Source organism: Dermacentor albipictus, unplaced genomic scaffold, assembly GCF_038994185.2.
Source record: "Dermacentor albipictus isolate Rhodes 1998 colony unplaced genomic scaffold, USDA_Dalb.pri_finalv2 scaffold_13, whole genome shotgun sequence".
In the NCBI taxonomy this organism is placed as follows: domain Eukaryota; kingdom Metazoa; phylum Arthropoda; class Arachnida; order Ixodida; family Ixodidae; genus Dermacentor; species Dermacentor albipictus.
The window spans coordinates 7,560,774-7,573,134 of record NW_027225567.1 but is presented as its reverse complement, the minus strand read 5'-3'; the positions used below and the strand labels follow the sequence as shown (position 1 = coordinate 7,573,134).

At 49.7% G+C, this 12,361-nt stretch overlaps 1 protein-coding gene across 10 annotated transcripts in view; it reads right to left on the bottom strand.

Moving 5' to 3' along the window:
- Positions 1 to 12,361, bottom strand: part of Sin1 (SAPK-interacting protein 1) — a 213,565-nt gene that overhangs the window by 73,923 nt on the left and 127,281 nt on the right. For all 10 annotated transcript variants that reach the window (XM_065449061.1, XM_065449062.1, XM_065449065.1 and 7 more), the window contains 2 exons: positions 6,654 to 6,838; positions 4,666 to 4,832 (listed from right to left, as the gene is read on the bottom strand). In XM_065449061.1, coding sequence (XP_065305133.1) covers positions 4,666 to 4,832; positions 6,654 to 6,838 — 352 coding nt within the window. The remainder of the gene's footprint in view (positions 1 to 4,665; positions 4,833 to 6,653; positions 6,839 to 12,361) is intronic.

The window sequence follows — 12,361 nt, the reverse complement described above, 5'->3', positions numbered from 1 at the left end:
ACTTCATGTGTAGTCAGGGACTAAATGTGCTCAATGATGGGTCTCCTACATTTATTCGTGGCACGTCTTACAGCAGTTGTCTAGACCTAACGTTTGTATTAAGGAGCCTTCTGTCTTCAGCATGGTGGTCGACGGATCTAGAGACTCATGGTAGTGATCACCTCCCCACTTACGTTCACTTTAGCTGGTTTCGCCGTTCAGCCTCAGGTTGCATTCATCGAACAGACTGGATTTTATTTAAGACCTCTGTTGACACCGCCTGTCAGAGTGTGACATCTCCATCCAAAATAGAGGACATCATTGCCTCTACACTGCAGGACAAAACCAGAGAAGTCGGCATACCGAGGCACAGATCATCAGTCAACATACAATATGAGGCCCTTCGTGCAATCCGTCGCCGCACGGAATGGCGATACAGAAGAACAAAGTCACAGTCAGATATTTCGAGCAGTCGCCAAGCTCAACGACATGTTCTTCGACATCTGGAGAAACCGGGAACAGTGGGAACAGCGACACTCAAACTTGAAACCCTAGGAGTCTATAATACTATAAGAGAAATTATAGACGCCCACCTCACAAGCCAACGAGAACGACTAGCCTTCACACCAACAGGAAGAACAGTCGTAGCGCGCCTAGGCTACCCCACACAAGGCAAAGGCCACGAACAAGCAATTCATCTGGCCCCTAACTTCCTGGAGCACATCAAAGTAGCCCCTATCCCCAGAAGCATGCACCCGGAATATCATGCCGATCGTCGCCAAGCTCGCGCAAGAACTCTACAGACAAAATATGGCAGTCTCCCCACCACACTATACACAGATGCCACGCAGTACCCCCAAAAAGCAGCCATGACGGCCAGCATTGTAGACTATAACCTACAAGAGGTGGTCTCGATGACGGTCTGCACTGCCAGCGCCCTCGTAGCGGAGAAGACAGCCATCGCCTTGGCCATCACCTCTAGTCCGACCAATGAGTACGTCATGATTATTACCGACTCCCAGGCAGCTTGCCGTAGCTACGCGAGAGGCAGAATATCTTCACTCGCCCACCGACTCCTCAAACAAGCCGCCTAATTCCCGGACGTTGAAATAGTATGGTCTCCAGGATACGAGTCCCTCCGTGGAAATCAGCATGCGCACGCTGTAGCCCATGCTCATGCCTCCCGGGCGCCGCAAGAGAGGGATACGGACGCATCCATGGAGCCCGTACCTTTACAATACAACGCCATACTACAACACCACAGATTGAACAGACGACAATACCCACCTCCACACAAGACCCTCTCACGTGAAGACGCCGTAACATGGCGACAACTACAAACCAACACATACCCCCATTTAAGCAGACTACACGCAATACACCCTACACTATATTCATACAAATGTCTCCTTTGTAATGATTCCGCCTCCCTATATCACACCACATGGGCGTGCCCCAACGTGAAGGCAGCCCCGCAAATACCCAACCCCACACCTGAGCAGTGGGAGGCCGTGCTGACTAGTTCGGACCCTCGCACCAGTTGCTGCAACCAGCAGCAACTGGCGCGGCGGGCCCTGGAGACAGCAAGAGCAGCAGGAGCCCTGGACTAAGGGCGCCTCCCGCACAAGCAGAAAGACACCTGCTTGTCCTTTCTTTTTAATAAATGTTTCTCCTCCTCCTCCTCCTCCTTGACAGACAGCATTGGAGGACATTCTGTGGATCACTTGATCCAAGACAGCCTCTATCTAAGATCTGGCAGGTCATACGAAGTCTCCAGGCAACTCCACAACAAAGACACCCATTCCATGCGGTGGCTCTACATCAACGCCGGACCGAATTGGAGGTAGCAGACGACTTCTTCCCTTGTCACCATCGCACCCCGTCACCTGATGAGCGACTCAAAGTACCGTTTACGATGCAAGAGCTTGATGCTGCGATTTCAGTTTCTCGACGCTCATCGGCACCAGGACCAGATAGAATCACGTACACTGCACTCGTCATCTTGGCACAGAATCACGACGTATTTTTCTATCTTTTTATAATACGACATGGGAGACAGGAAATGTTCCAGATAGTTGGAAATGCAGTTGCGTTGTAGCACTGCTTAAACCGGGGAAGTGCTCTAACGAGCTTTCCTCCTACAGACCGATTGCCTTAGCCAGTTGCATCGTCAAAGAATGGTCTTGTCAAGGCTGGAATGGTTTTTAGAGGAATAATTGCTTTCCTAATTTTATGCACGTACTTAGAAGAGGCCGTTCTTCCATTGACGGTGTTATCGACTTGGTATCCACTGTTGAACAGGAAAGAAGTCGCCGTTGGTTAGTTGGAGCTGTTTTTCTGGATATGAAGGGTGCATACGACAATATACTCCATTATGCAATACTTGATGCATTGGAAGATTTAGACGTTGGTGGCCGACTATATGCATGGATTGTTAGCTACCTCAGTGGCCGCACGGTGTATATGTCGACAAGTGATGGCGACACCAGACAGTACCATATACATCGAGGTGTTCCACAAGGGGGAGTTCTCAGTCCAATTCTTTTCAATGTTGCATTGATCGGCCTTGCATCTGAACTTCCTAGCACGGTGAAGATTAGCACATATGCGGACGACATATGCATGTGGGGCATCTGGAGCCACCCATCCCCAAATGCGGGCTAGGCTTCAACGTGCAGTGACAATCACAACTAAGTATCTGCGGTGTCAAGGCCTCCAACTCTCAAGAGAAAAATGTTCCGTGATTACATTCACGTGAAAACAAATGACCAGGTATCCGATAAGCGTTAACGGAGTAGCGATACCTACGGTTACACACCACAGATTCCTTGACTTAGTCATAGACTGGGGATTATCTTGGTCAAGACACGTCGCCATACTGAAGTCAAAGTTGAAGAGTTTTGTTCACGCCCTTCGCGTCATTGCAGGAACAAGATGGGGTTCCTCGGAGTCGTCATTACTCCAATTGTACCAAGCACTATTCGTAGGGTATATACGGTACAGCATGCCGGCGCTCTCAAGCAGGGGACTTGGCTGTGTGCGCACGCTGGAGAGCATTCAAGCTCAAGCATTGCGCACATGTTTGGGCCTCCCACAATACACGTCAACCAATGGAACAATAGCGGAAGCTCACGCTTGCCCTATTAGGGTATACTTGCTCTGCGAGCCTCTTCGAATGTACCTTCGCGTGTTGGCCCGACACAGGCACCATCCTATGTCATCGCTCCCTACTACCCATCCAAGTTCCAGCTTTTCAAGGACTATATCGCGCCATCAGAGTGTTCTGCCATCAAGATTTTCTCCCGCCTGTATTCCGAGAATACCCCCGTGGGTTCTGCCTAAACCTGTCATTATACTGCAGATCCCTGGAATTACTAAAAAGTCATCCGTTGCATCTATTGGCCTCAGGCAACTCATCCTGCTGCACATTTCTGCAGAGTACGGAGATACTGTACACGTGTATGCCGATGGTTCTGTCACACCATATGCTTTCACTGGAGCCTTCATCATTCCACATATGATTATTATTATTGCTCGGCGGTTTAAACTAGACCATAGCTCAACATCAACTGCTGCAGAACTTATTGCTTTCTGGGAGGCACTTCGATTTCTTTCTGAGGAGCCTCCTCACGCATGGACGATATTCTGCAATTGCAAGCCAGCTCTTCAAACAATTGACTGTGTCCTCAGACGGGGCCCGTATTATTCCATGGCTACGGAAATTACAGAGCGTCTCGAACACGCAACTAGAAATGGCCACAATGTCACCTTTCAGTGGATACCCTCACACTGTGGCGTGATCAGGAACGAACAGGCAGACGCTGAAGCGAAAACTGCTTTAGATAATGCTTGTGAAGTACGCATTCCATTCTCACAAACAGACAAAAGCGCCCTACTTCGTCGCATAATACGCAACCGTACGTTGAAACACTCGACCCAACCAGATCGTCGACACAAGCAATTACACCAATGGGACCAAGAAATGAAATGTCATATGCCTCACAAGTTCAAAAGAAGCCACATGAGCATGGTGCACCGGATTCGCCTTGGTGTTGCATTCACCAACTGTTACAGACATACGATAGGTGCCAGTGATACTAGCCCAAACTGAATACTGTGAGGTGTCAGAAACACTTTAACATATATTTTGCGTGTGTCCCGCGTACGTGCAAGAATGACAGCAACTTGTCTCCCATTGCAGCGATCCATAAGAGGCCGCTATCAGATGAGCTTTCTTTAGGTCCTTGGCCTAATGCAAACAGCGCAGCCCTGGTAACAAGTGCCGCTATAGCTTTTCTCCAAGCCACTGGGCTGGACACGCAGCTTTAGGGATGCCACAACTCTGTGAATTTCTATATACGCATCTCTTCCTTATACCATCATCATTCATCAGCCCTTTCCCTCCCCGCCCCTACTCCCCAGTGTAGAGTAGCAGGCCAGAGCAAGTTATAGCTCAGGCCGTCCTCTCTGCCTTTCTGTAAATAAATTTCTCTCTCTCTTTATTAAACCCTTATACAGAATGCGTCATAGTGTGCCGCTACTATAGCCTCTTGAAAACAATTTGCACATTCTGTTTCATATTGATGAAGGGAGTACTTTCAAGGGATATGCAAGCTAGACAGGCCACTGTAATAAAGAGAAACTCACTTCGTGGACAAACACAAGTGGGGGAAAAGGGAGGTATACCTGAGCTTCGGTGAGCGCCCCTCGTTGGTGTAGTGCCAACAAACGAGGCCTATGAGGTCCTGGATTCGGGCACCAGGCAGTGCCGACACCACTATGGGGTAGCCCCGCTCTTCTGGAGGCAACATGCTCATGAAGATGTTGATCCGACGGTGCGCTGGCTCGCTCACCTCGAAAACAAATCATTATCATCACATCATCATCATCAGCAGCAGCAGCCTATTTAGGTACACTGCAGGTCAAAGGACTCTCCCCAGCAATCTCCAATTACCCCTGTCTTGCGCCAGCTGACCCCATTTTATGCCTGTAAATTTCCCAACTTTATCGCAACACCTAATTCTCTGCCATCATCGACTATGCTTCCATGCTCCTTGCACGCAATCTATAGCTTTAATAGACCACTGATCCGCCCTGTATAGGGATTACATGATCTGCCCAGCTCCATTTTTTTCCTCCTAATGTCAACTGAAATATTGGCTGCTTCCATTTGCTTTCTAATTCACACAGCTGTCACTTAAGGTTATGCCTAGCATTTTTCGTTCCATCGCTTGTTGTCTAGTCCTTACCTTCTTCTCAAGTTTTCTTTTATTAAACCGCAAGTTTCTGCAACAAAGCCCTGCACAACTTGTAGAATCCCACGAGTGAAGATGAATGACATGGACTTTTGCGACTGTTCTAAAGCTATAACACTAAAAAGAAAAGGAAAGAAAGAAAAAAAAGAGGAGGATGTTGTTCAATGCTCACTGTAATACTACTCTGCATTTATACCACAGCAGTGGCCTAGTTGTAGAGCGCCTGCCTCAGCTGTGGGAGGTTGTGGGTTCGATTCCCACTGCCAGTGGGCACGCACTGGTTCAAATGGGCACAAGTGTACCCTGGCCTAGTGTTCGGCTTTCTTTAGGGGTGACACGCTTGGTATAGGAGCCTGCGCCCTAAATTCCTGTCGAAACCCTCATGAGAAAGAAAGAAAAAAAAAAGGGTGATGTTCGGGTGCTCCCATGGTGGCCATTTCTCGTGTGGCGCCACAAATGCACCTATTGGGGTGGGGACACGTTTGGGTCGAGGACAAACAACCCTTTCCAAGCGTTGAGCTCCCATAATGGCCGAGCACCAGGCTAGGAGTGCACTTGCACATATTTTACCGGTAGGTACCTGGCAGCAGCATTTGCCTCCCACAGCCATTGCAGATGCTCTTCAACAAGGCCTTTTTCAAACATTTGTGTTTCTTTATTCCACCTTAAAATTACACATGTTGTCCCAGTTATGTTCACAAGCACAGGCAAACATGTAAGCTTTGCATTTGCAGAATTACATAAAAATTGAGGCGTACTGCTCATAAAGACATCTAGAATCCATGCTTACAGTTTCTCCAAGGTCTGTTGCATGATTTGATGAACTCGTTCATTTGCCCAAGCCCACCGAATGAAACCAAATGGCATTAAATGAACACAATGAAGGTTCGCACCAAAAGGCCACCCAAGCTTACTATACTGCAGATAGAACACTGTTGCACAATTTCAGGAGTGTGGCTAGATTGGACTTTTCAAACCTTGTTCTCCTCTTCCTGAAAATATCTAAGTTTCTTTCGTCTGCAATACAGTTTGTCCCATGCAAATAAGTGTATAATTTCTGAAGGCATAAGATTAAAATAGGCATAGACTTTCTGGACATCCATTATGTGCTGCTACAGCCATATTCAGAGTTTCTTTTATGTGTGCCTGACCCTGTTGTATGTAAAACAGGAACCAGTGGGAAGCGCTATCTTGCCCCATAAATCTGGCCCTCTTCGAATTCTCAGTCTACCCCTGGCCCACTTTTGCAATATCTCAGGAGCACTTCCTCACATTATATCCACACCTCTGTCTGCTTTGCTGTCAATCTTTCCTCCCTGCTCTCCCCCCCCCCCCCCCCATGAAGTCATGCTTGACTTCAATTGAAGCGCAAATGACGGCAAGCCGGTTATTACTAGTTTTTGGCGCACATGCGCTCACCTTGCCGTCGAAGCGCGTGTACTCGTTGAACGGGTTATTGGGCACCACAGGAAAGTGCTCCAGCAGTCGCGCCAGCGCCGAACTTCTCTGCGTAGCCTCGCTGCCTGCGGGGGAAGACCACTTGCCGGAAAGGCGGGCGGTCGCGCCAGCGTCCTTGCGGGGGAAGTATGCGTCCACTTCTGAGGCTGCAGTGGAGGAAGGTGGGAGTATTTCCTCATCAGAATCGGCAGTCGAGGGCACAACTTAATCTGCCCCAAGCGCGCTTAACACCCCAATGTACCGGGCTGGGGTAGGTAAGCTGGCCAAAGTAAATTGCGCGCGCCGATGTCACCATACAAATGTTTTACGGCCGGATTGGTTTTTAATGCGTCAGCATTAGAATGGTCATGCGAGCGAAAAGCCGCCTGTCGGCTTGTGTACGGCAAAAGAGGGGAGAGTAGTGAAGAGGGGACAACGCAGGTGAAAGGGAAGGAGGCAGCTGACGAAGGCAGCGAGCGCATGAGCGCGCCGGAATGCTGCCCCGCACAGTTGGCGCTCGGCAGTCAGCAGATGCACTTCCTTCCCAAGCAAGTCCGGAAACGTGTCGCTTGTTCCGATAGTTGTATTGATGGCTGCGTTTGTATTCTGTGTACTGTACAGTTAAGAGTAACGAAGGACACTGCGGCTTCTACGTGGGTAAACTGGTGCTAACGCATTAATGTCGCATGAATCTCATTGATCGCCCTCATTCTTTGTCGAAGTCTCCAGCTGAATTCCGCAGCACGAATGCCATGGAAATGACATCGTCTTAACATGGCGGAACCTGGCCTGCCTAGGCCTGGTCGCTTCATGCCAAGCAAGTTCCAACCCGTGTCCCCTTCTCTGGAAGTGAATGGTGGCGTAGATTTTCGCTATGCTTCATCGTAGACTCGTGTAAGGGCCGCACTTTTTTTCCCACAATTTTCACGGGTTGCGGCCCTCAGGGGACCGAACCTTCTAGGAGCGGCATGCGGAAGTTTGCAGCACGCAAAAATTCGCCCATGCGCGCGCGCGCGCGGCATCGGGGCACCGAACGCGATCGTTTCTCCGTTGGAAATTCTTTTTCAAAAATTTCGGTTGCCCTTTTGGAGGTGTGGCCCTTACACGACTCTACACGGTATCTCATCTTCGCAGCAATGTTTGGGCGTTATCTTGGCGGTCTTATTGAGATCCATTCCTAGGTATCGAGAGATGGTCACACACATGCAGTTCGCGATGCCCTTGCAACGAAACGGTGGTGCCATACATGTCATTGCTACTGCAAAAATCGCACCGCAGTGACAGATGGCGCCACCATTCCGTTACAAAGAAATCGGCACCTTTTGAGCCATGTCGCCGAAGACGACTCACACTTACCATTGCCTTGGATTGGAGTTGCTTCAGGAAGTGTACGCCAGCATATGTGCATCCCTCGCTCGGGCATCAATGCTTGGATACGTTAAATCGGTTTTATAAATATTTCATCACTAATTAATGCATCCTATGTGTTAGCTTCTCGTTGATAAACTTCACTTTGTACTTCAGTAACGTGTGTGACAACCTTGCATGCATACGTCAGCAGCGATGGCTGCATCGACGGCAAACGATTCAACGGAGCTCGCAGCTTCTGAGGTAATCTCCTTTGGTTCAGAAATCAAATAGTTCCAGAAATTTTTGTCAGTTCACCATCTTCGGAAACCGGCAGCTAGACGAACACGCATTCTTACGCTCCACGGCAGGGCCTTACTGCGACAGTTTTAACACACGGGTACGGACATCGTTTCGTCATTAATAAAGGGAAAATGAGACATCTGCACAAACGTAGCTAAGTGCTACAAAGGAAACCCATACGGATTCCTCGAAAGAAAAGCCTCGCAGTTGAAGAAAAATTCGTCGTGGTCCGGGACTCGAACCCGGGACCACCACCGCCTTCTGGGGCAGCCGCTCTACCATCTGAGCTAATCAGGCGGCTAGCAGATGGCAGGGCGAAGTCGAATTTATCGACAACTCATGAGCAAAGGCAAGACGCAATTGTGCTGCGGAAACCCGCAAGGTGGAGAGAATTAATTAATAAAGGGAAAATGAGACATCCACCCAAACGTAGCTAAGTGCTACAAAGGAAACCCATACGGGTTCCTCGAAAGAAAAGTCACACAAATCGCATTCGACCCGCGCCCTTTTCAATCAATGTCCCCGGGGGCCAAGCCACGAATAAGGATTCTGGCAAAGCGGCCACGCGCTTGCCAGAATCCTTATACCAAGGGCACGTGAAGACTGCAAAGGGACGATGCATTGAAACAAAACGCGAAGCAGAAGCCAGACCAAACCATGCGCGACGCGGATGTTTGTAAGTGTTTTCCGCGGCGCATTGGGGCAGCTGTTCAAGGAGTCTGTACTAATTTTACGTAAACACTCGCCCTTTCACCTCTCCTCCCATTTTTTCCCCATTTCTCTCTTCTTAAATGGTGCGATATAATCAAGGCGTTAATCCAGGATCACGATGCTGATATTCCTTGGAGCGAGGGGGGGGGGGAGGGGGTCAGGAGTGGAAAACCACCGGTGCTAATGCCCTTAGTACCTTAGTTCAGAAATCAAGCGAAGTCAGTAAATCGAGCGATTCGGTTAATTTATAAGGCAGTAACTTCCTTCACAAATTTAGCTAATCTATATATCAGTAGTAATGTTTTTGTTAATTCTGGGTTTTCACGTGCGAAAACCACCATGTGATTACGAAGCACGCCGTAGTGGGAGACTCCGGATTAACTTTGACCACCTGGGCTGCTTTAACGTGTACCCAACGCACGATAAACCGGCGTTTCTGCATTTCGTCCCCATCCAAATGCGGTCGCCACGGCCGGGGTTTGATCTCGCGACCTCTTGCTTAGCAGCGCAACGCCAAAGTCGAGGCCGATCCACACGACGGACTAAGTCCGCGGGCCGCTCGGTCACGTGATGCGACCTCACGGCCCGCCACGGTCCGGTCCGGCGCAGAGCACCTCCACAAGGCGGACCGCCATAGCAGACGGCTGAGCAGACCAACCAGCTACACTCTTTGCCAGAGTGTTATCATTGTTATCATTCCGGCTCGAGTCCCACAAAGTCGGGAGCTGCTCAAGGAGGTATACAAAATGAGAAAAACCTCCTCGTCACTCCGAGAAGTCACGGTGTTTAAAAAATATATCTGCTGCACGCACGTGTAGGCGGAACGGCGGACATGAAACGACTGGCTTTTGCTGAGCCGAAAACTAGATTGGATTTGGCTGAAGACACCGTTGCCGGACAACATTCGTTGACTAAGCCAAAATCGCTGCGGTTTGCATGCGGTCCGCCGCCAAAACGGAAGCGGGAAAAGCCTCGGCGATTTGTTGGACCGCAAGGGCCGCGGTCTTGGGCTAGCCAACGGCGATACGCACGAACTGGTGACGTCCTATCACGTGATGCGCGGACCGCGGTCCAAAAGAGCAACTTGGTCCGTCGTGTGAGCAACCACGGCGGGTAGTAATGAAAACACTGCTCGCGTTCTGGCTGAAGCCTTGCGGCACACAAAGCGCGCAACTTAACTGTTGTGCTCGCATTGGCTGATTGTCTGTAAATGGGAAGGTATTAACAATTTTTCAGGATGATATTTGGGGTAGGAAGGTGCCTGCCTGTGTGTGTGCCTTGATTGGCAACCAGTGATTTAACGAATACCTGCCTGATCGCGGCGGCGCGATTCTGACAGGCAAATGCTGACTCATGAGACAACTCAGGAACGAACTCATTATCATCATCAGCCTGGTTACGCCCACTGCAGGGCAAAGGCCTCTCCCATACTTCTTCAATTACCCCGGTCACGTACTAATTGTGGCCATGTTGTCCCTGCAAATTTCTTAATCGCATCCGCCCACCTAACATTCTGCCGCCCCCTGCTACGCTTCTCTTCCCTTGGAATCCAGTCCTTAATGACCATCGTTTATCTTTCCTCCTCATTACATGCCCTCCCCATGCCCATTTCTTTTTCTTGATTTCAACTAAGATGTCATTAACTCGCGTTTGTTCCCTCACCCAATCCGATATCTTCTTATCCCTTAACGTTACACCTATCATTCTCCTTTCCATAGCTCGTTGTGTCGTCCTCAATTTAAGTAGAACCCTTTTCGTAAGCCTCCAGGTTTCTGCCCCGTATGTGAGAAGACAGCTATTATAGTTTTCTCTTGAGGGATAATGGCAACCTGCGGTTCATGATCTGAGAATGCCTGCCAAACGCACCCCAGCCCATTCTAATTCTTCTGATTATTTCAGTCTCATGATCCGGATCCGCGGTCACTACCTGTCCTAAGTACATGTATTCCCTTACCACTTCCAGTGCTTCGCTACGTATCGTAAACTGCTGTTCTCTTCCCGAGACTGTTAAACATAACTTTAGTTTTAGTTTTACTTTCTTTAGTTTTAGGAACGAACTAGCGAAGGGCAAATGTATAACTGCTCGACAACGAGATGCATATCATCCAGGAAGCCCACTTTAATTTTCGGACTAATCATATGGCCTAGTTGGACCCACTTTCGCACCAGCAATTAATACAACTACGAGGCTCAACGTCTCTCTCTCGCGCGCCAAGCATGCACACATTTTCGTTTTATTCTTACTGACTTGATACGCACTCTCCTTTTACATGCGAGGAGGCTGGGGACATCGGCTGCTCTTGTGGAGATAGCTCATTTGTGAAACTGTTTCCTCATCGCCAAGCTTGGACCATGCTCTGCTGAACTTTGCCTTCAACTTTGAGGTACGGATCTGTCCGGTATTACAACACGATCTTTTTTGCCGAGACGAAGAAGGAAACACCTTTTCTTCGTCTTATTTCTTAATCTCTGACGTGTTAGGCACTGCCGAATGAAGACGGCAAGTCCGTAACGGCGTAACAACAGGCATGACTCCCACTGCCAACGCAGTAATTTGGCAGCCAAAGTAATGTATACAGTCGGCGTTCGTGCTGTCCACTTCTCTACTCTTGTGTCCTGTCTGCATGCCTCACCTCTCTGTTTTGCATAATGAATATACTCGTACTGCGCCGGAACCTAAAAAATGCGTCGTTTTTCTCTCCCTCTATAGTGCGCGAAGTTCTTGCACGGTAGCGAGGAAAAAACAAAGCAAAAACGCGCAATGCGCAATGAACTGAGCTTGGCTTTTCATACGCGGCATAGGACCCCTGCGCGAAAAGCGACATCACGCGCACCGTATACACGCGACACAGGAGCCGCAGCGGCTGCTGGCACCTTATTTATCGCGGGCAACGAAGGCGCGAGCGGCCCCCCTCCTCCTAGAGACTCCGGCTCAGGGTGGCTGAAGCGCGTTCTCCGGTGGCCAACGCGGCACACGCGTAGCAGCAGTAGCGAACGCCAAAGAATCGCGCAGGCGGCCACAGAAAGAAGGCACCGATGAACCTAAAACGCAACGGGGCAGAAAAGCAGGGCGCTTGGACACCGTGCGAAAAAAGAATATAGAGGGGGGGGGGGGGCTGAGCTCCCGTTTCTTTGGTACTGTCGCAGTGGCAAAACGCAGCGGGGGAACAGAAACGGGGGAGGGGAGGGGTACCACGAGGGTGTCCAAATTGGCGCCATTTGTCAGCGCAACGCGAGACGCTCGTCGTCTCTCGTTTCCCGTCGCCGCCGTGGCTCGGCCGTAATTACCGGCGGCTCGGGTGCGTGCCGGCAGCCAGCTATCCGGCCGC